Source organism: Myotis yumanensis, unplaced genomic scaffold (assembly GCF_028538775.1).
Source record: "Myotis yumanensis isolate MYYU_CA2020_CCGP unplaced genomic scaffold, mMyoYum1.0.hap1 SCAF_14, whole genome shotgun sequence".
NCBI classification, from domain to species: Eukaryota; Metazoa; Chordata; class Mammalia; order Chiroptera; family Vespertilionidae; genus Myotis; species Myotis yumanensis.
In genome coordinates, this window is record NW_027223765.1 from 872,893 (window position 1) to 879,303 (window position 6,411).

The 6,411-nt window shown below is 62.9% G+C and overlaps 1 protein-coding gene across 1 annotated transcript; it reads left to right on the top strand.

The window, feature by feature from the left end:
- Window positions 1-254: 254 nt before the first annotated feature.
- On the top strand, window positions 255-2,355 carry LOC138992261 (protegrin-2-like). Its single transcript, XM_070390903.1, has 4 exons — window positions 255-458; window positions 1,329-1,436; window positions 1,555-1,626; window positions 2,159-2,355. The coding sequence occupies exons 1-4, from the start codon at window positions 255-257 to the stop codon at window positions 2,279-2,281; spliced, it is 507 nt and encodes a 168-aa protein (XP_070247004.1). The 3' UTR covers window positions 2,282-2,355.
- Window positions 2,356-6,411: the final 4,056 nt, after the last annotated feature.

Consider the following 6,411-nt stretch of genomic DNA (forward strand, 5'->3'; position numbering starts at 1 on the left):
AGGGAGGGGGTGCAGGAGCGAGGGGGGGGGGGATGGGGTGGGGAGAGGGGAAGTGTCCCAGGAGGAAGAAGGAGCAGGTGGGAGATGGGGAAACCATTTCTTCACGTTGCCCTGGAACGACCTCGCCCACCGAGCAGCAGCCTGTGAGGCAACAGGGAGCTGAGGCAAGCCCAGCAGCCGGGGCCCGGGCAGGGGGGGCCTGGCCGGGCTGCATAAAGGGGGCCCTGCGTGTTGGGGGGACTCCACTCGGAGACATGGAGACCCAGAGGAGCCGCCTGTGCTGGGGGCGCTGGCCGCTGCTGCTGCTGCTGCTGGGCCTGGCCATGCCCTGGCCTCTGGCCGCCGCCCGGGCCCTGAGCTACGAGGAGGCCCTGCGCCTGGCTGTGCAGGGCTTCAACCAGCGCTCCCGGGAGGCCAGCCTCTACCGCCTCCTGCAGCAGGACCCGCAGCCCCAGGGCGTGAGTGGGGGGGCGGGAGGGGCTCTGCTCTGGCCTCTGGCCACTCCCTTGGCTTCTGCCTGGCCGCCCTCAGGGAGGCTGCTCCCTCCAGGGGTCCCCCCTCCTCCAGGGCTGTGTCCCCTCCCAGAGGCCGCTCCCGCCTGCCAATCTATTCTGAGCAATGAGGTCCCCCCGCCACTCAGGCTTCAGGCTTCTGGGGTCCCAGGGGAGAGCAGGTCATGGGGCTGGGGTGTGGCTGCCTGCTTTATTTATTTATTTATTTTTTTAAATCTATTTTTTAGTTTTATTATTATTATTACTTTAAAATCCTCACCCAAGGATATTTCTCCATTGATTTTTAGTGACAGTGGAAGAGAGAGGGAAAGACGGAGAGAAATATCGATGTGAGAGACACATCTATGGTTGCCTCATGCACGAGCAAACCCACTGAGCCACCCCGGCCAAGGCTGAAATAGACTTTTATTGATTTCAGGGAGGAAGGGAGAGGGAGGGAGACAGAGAAACATCCATGATGAGATTCATGGATCAGCTGCCTCCTGCAAGCCCCCTCCTGGGGATCCAGCTAGCAACCCGGGCCTGTGCCCTTGACCAGGAATTGAACCCAGGACTGAAGGTGCCCTGAGCCAAACGGACCAGTGTCCTGTGCTCATCTGCCTCCCACACAGGAGGCCCCAGGAGGCCCTGCGCCCCGGGTCCCCTTGGAGCTGGGCAGGCTCTGCCCTCTCCCCCTGCCCACACCCAGCACCAAACCAGCGCCAGGGACAGGGCAGGGGCTGCTGAAGGCTGTTCTCTTTGGAGGGGGCGGGGCGGGTGAGACCAGGGGAGCAAGCAGAGGCCCAGCCCTGGTCTCCCCACTTTCTCTCCGGCCAGGACCTGAACCCAGACACCCCGAAGCCCGTGAGCTTCACCCTGAAGGAGACTGTGTGCCCCAGGACGACGCAGCAGCCCCCCGAGGAGTGTGACTTCAAGGAGAACGGGGTGAGCTGGGGGCTGGGGCGCCCCAGATGCTGGACAGGAGGCGTCGGGGCCCATTCCCAGGGACGGGGCGGCCGGGAGGGCTCAGCTCCGGGTGGAGGTGTGACCTGCGCCCTTGCAGCTGGTGAAGGAGTGCGCGGGGACCGTCACCCTGGACCAGGACACCGGCTACAATGACGTCGTCTGCGAGGAGGTGAGCGGCCCCTTCTGAGACCTGGGGGCTGATGGGTGTGGCCCTGGAGCGTCCTGGGCCCAGGGATCCCCCTCCCCCTCCTCCCCCAGCCCCAGCCTGGATCTGAGTGGGGTCCCTGCCCAGGAGCCTGTTAGAAAGGCCCCCTCCCAGCTCCCCCCCCCCCGCCCCCCCCCCCCCCCCCCCACCAACCTGCAGCCTCAGAGTCCGGATGAGGCCCAGCAGGGGGCATGCAGCCACCTTCCAGAAGGTTCCTGCTGAGGCTGGGGGGCTGCTCACTGTGCTGATGAGCTTTCAGCCCGGCTCCCCTCGGCTTTGCTGGATGGGCCCTGGGACCTGGGGAAGCCACTAGCCATCTCTGGGCCTCAGTTTCCCCATCTGTTTAAGGGGTGGGGGCTCCACCACAGGCTCCAAGGTCACAGGCAGAGGGGGAGCCGGGCCCCAAGGCGCCTCAATGGCCCGGGAAGGGGGTGCAGGCGGGGGCTCCTGACCCTGGCCCAGCGCCACATGGAGCCCGTTTTCTCCCCGTGCACAGATCAAGGACGTTCTATTGAACCCCTGGGGGGTGAGGCCTCCGGGCGCCTTAGGGCGCCTTTGGGATAGGATCAGGAATCGAATCAGGAGACCCAGGGACGTTTTCGAGAACCTCTCGCCTTAAGAAGAGCCCTGAGTTCTGTTTGGCCCTGGCCCCGGCCTCTGCGCTCTGACCAATAAAATCTGGGAAAGCCACCTCCTCAGGCATCACTGTCACTTGTGTCACCTTGTCTCGCTCACCGCCGTGAGTCCATGCGCCTGTCTCTCTTTTCCTGAAAATCAGTAAATTGGCCGGGGGGGGGGGGGGGGGGAGAATGGGAGGGGTGGGGGGTGGGGGGGGAGGGGAGCCTTGGGCGGTGGCTCAGGTGATTGGAGCATCGTCCTGGACCCAAAGGGTTCGGTTCCTTCCCCGTCAGGCACGTCCCTGCTCTCAGGCCCCATCCCTGGTTGGGGAGCATTTGGGAGGCAACTGGTCAATGTTTCTCGCGATCATTGATATTCCTCTCTCTCTCTCTCTCTCTCAAAATGAATAAAAACAAGAAATTCCTGGGTGAGGGTTAAGGCCGCGGTGGCTCAGTGGTTGAGCACTAACCTGTGAACCAGGAGGTGGCCGTTGGATTCCTGCTCAGGGCACAGGCCCGGGTGGTGGGCTCGATCCCCAGTGGGGGGCGTGCAGGAGGCAGCCGATCAATGATTCCCTCATCACTGATGTTTCTATCTCTCTCCCTCCTTCTCTCTGAAATCAATACAAATATATTAGAACAAATAAATAAAAGCAATAAGCACATCTCCTCATGTGAGGATGAAACCCGGCGGCTCCCATGGAGCTCCCACCCCACCGCCCCCATCCGCCTCTGGGCGCCTCTAGGAGACCATCCTGCAGAACCAGGTCCCACCCGAGCCTGGCTTCCCGGCCTAGAGAGTCCCTTCTGCTGAGGTTCCTGTTACTCATGTGTGTGGGGGGGGGGGGTATGGGAGAGGGGGGATGAAGGAGTGCAGGGGGCAACCCAGAAGCACCCGCTAAGGGGCCTGTGGGGCTTCTCACGATGGGGAACCGCCAGGGAGGAGCCATCAGACTCCCGCAGGCCCTCCGGCCCACGACCGGGAGGCGCTGACATCGCTGCTCCCTGAGGAGCAGGGGGGACACCCTGAACCGGGGACTCCGTGCCGCGCCCCCCACCAGGGAGAGCCCTCAGGGCATCCCACGCGGATCACCTGCAACCTGTGCTCAGCAACCAGCCTCCCCGGGAGGAGCGGCCCAGGGCCACACCGCTGAGTCCCGAGGGCGCCCGCCTTCCGGCCTCACGGACCACCAGAGCCCAGGGACCACCAGAGCCCAGGGAGCACCAGAGCCCACGGACCACCAGAGCCCAGGGAGCAGCAGAGCCCAGGGACCACCAGAGCCCACGGACCACCAGAGCCCAGGGAGCACCAGAGCCCAGGGACCACCAGAGCCCAGGGACCACCAGAGCCCAGGGAGCACCAGAGCCCAGGGACCACCAGTGCCCAGGGACCACCAGTGCCCAGGGAGCACCAGTGCCCAGGGAGCACCAGAGCCCAGGGAGCACCAGTGCCCAGGGAGCACCAGAGCCCAGGGAGCACCAGAGCCCAGGGACCACCAGAGCCCAGGGAGCACCAGAGCCCAGGGAGCACCAGTGCCCAGGGAGCACCAGAGCCCAGGGACCACCAGAGCGCAGGGAGCACCAGAGCCCAGGGAGCACCAGTGCCCAGGGAGCACCAGAGCCCAGGGAGCACCAGAGCCCAGGGACCACCAGAGCCCAGGGAGCACCAGAGCCCAGGGAGCACCAGTGCCCAGGGAGCACCAGAGCCCAGGGACCACCAGAGCGCAGGGAGCACCAGAGCCCAGGGAGCACCAGAGCCCAGGGAGCACCAGTGCCCAGGGAGCACCAGAGCACAGGGAGCACCAGAGCCCAGGGAGCACCAGGGCCCAGGGACCACCAGAGCGCAGGGAGCACCAGAGCCCAGGGACCACCAGAGCGCAGGGAGCACCAGAGCCCAGGGAGCACCAGAGCCCAGGGACCACCAGTGCCCAGGGAGCACCAGAGCCCAGGGAGCACCAGAGCCCAGGGACCACCAGTGCCCAGGGAGCACCAGTGCCCAGGGAGCACCAGAGCCCAGGGAGCACCAGAGCCCAGGGAGCACCAGAGCGCAGGGAGCACCAGAGCCCAGGGAGCACCAGTGCCCAGGGAGCACCAGAGCACAGGGAGCACCAGAGCCCAGGGAGCACCAGGGCCCAGGGAGCACCAGGGCCCAGGGAGCACCAGTGCCCAGGGACCACCAGAGCCCAGGGACCACCAGTGCCCAGGGAGCACCAGAGCCCAGGGAGCACCAGTGCCCAGGGAGCACCAGAGCCCAGGGAGCACCAGAGCCCAGGGACCACCAGTGCCCAGGGAGCACCAGAGCCCAGGGACCACCAGTGCCCAGGGAGCACCAGAGCCCAGGGAGCACCAGTGCCCAGGGACCATGAGTGCCCAGGGAGCACCAGAGCGCAGGGAGCACCAGAGCCCAGGGAGCACCAGGGCCCAGGGAGCACCAGTGCCCAGGGAGCACCAGAGCGCAGGGAGCACCAGAGCGCAGGGAGCACCAGAGCCCAGGGAGCACCAGAGCGCAGGGAGCACCAGAGCCCAGGGAGCACCAGGGCCCAGGGAGCACCAGTGCCCAGGGAGCACCAGAGCCCAGGGAGCACCAGGGCCCAGGGAGCACCAGAGCCCAGGGAGCACCAGTGCCCAGGGAGCACCAGGGCCCAGGGAGCACCAGAGCCCGGTGCTGAGAGGGAAGGGGCTGCGCAGCCCCAGCAGGGGAGCCTCTTAGACCTGCAGGGGCTGCTCCTGGGGAAGGGGTTGGAATCGGTAAAGGATGGAGCTGAGAATCCATTGCAGAGAGCAACCCAAGGACTGTGTGCCTGCACATGGGCAGAACCAGTGGACACAGACCGCAGGGGCTGGGACAGGTCGATGGGGAAGGAGACATAGGTAACTTTCAATAATAAAGGATTTATTTAAAAAAAGAATCAAGCCCTGGCTGGTTTGGCTCAGTGGCTAGAGCGTCAGCCTGCGGACTGAAGAAGCCCAGATTCGAAACCAGTCAAGGGCACATGCCCAGGTTGCAGACTCGATGCCCAGTAGGGGGCGTGCAGGAGGCAGCCAATCAATGATTCTCTCTTCACTGATGTTACTCTTCCTCTCCCTTCCTCTCTGAAATCAATAAATATATTAAAAAATAAAATAACTCTTCCTAAAATAAAAAAGAATCCATTATAGCCTCGGGTCTAGTTCAGGCAGAATGAGTTTCTCCCCAATACTGTGCTTGAGTCTTTTGTTTGTTTGTTTGTTTTTTAATCCTCATCCAAGGATATTTTTCCATTGATTTTTCTCTTCTCTCTCTCTCGCTCTCTTTATATTATTTTATTTATTTATTTTCCCCATTGATTTTTAGAGAGAGTGGCAGAGAGAGGGAAAGACAGAAACATCGATGTCAAAGAAACACACTGATTGGTTGTCTCCTGCACGAGCCCCAACCAGGGCCTGGGCCACGCAGGAGCCTGCAACCAGGCATGTGCCCTTGAAGGAACAGAACCCGGGACCCTCTGGTCTGGAGGCCGACACTGTATCCACTGAGCCACACCGGCCGGGGCGGATGTTGAGTCCTGGATAGAGGCTGTGGCTGAGCCAGTCCCTGGCTCTGTGATCGACGTGCTGAGCTCCATGCAGAGCATGTGCCCCCCAAGCATGACCGGAGGGAGGGCAGCCTTGGACACTGTCAGACCCCAGGTCCCCCCTCGGGGTGGCTGCGACCAGCGGGGAGGAGAGAGCATCAGGATTCCTTTCCTCCAGGCTCCTCCCAGGAGCCCTCCTGACAAGAGCAGGAAGCCCTGCAGCCAAAGGCAAATGTGGACCCGCCCAGGAGTGGGCTCCCTGGAAGGCGGACACTGGGCGGTGGAGTCCAGCAGGCCAAGGCCCAGCCCGTGGCCTCCAGGCTGGGCCAGGTGTCCCCGGGGACCAGCGCTGCACCCACTGTTGGGTCGGCTTTCCCTTCCCCGTTTCATCCTCAGGGTCTTTCCGCTCCTGTTTCCTGAGCTCCTAGTGCCTCCTGCCTCTCAGGAACGTCCTATTCGTGTCACACATTTCATTGATTGTCAACCAGTCCCTCTCAACCGACTAACACCAAAGTCACACCTCGATTCCTTTTATTTCTTTTTTTAAAAAAAAATTTATTGATTTTTTACAGAGAGGA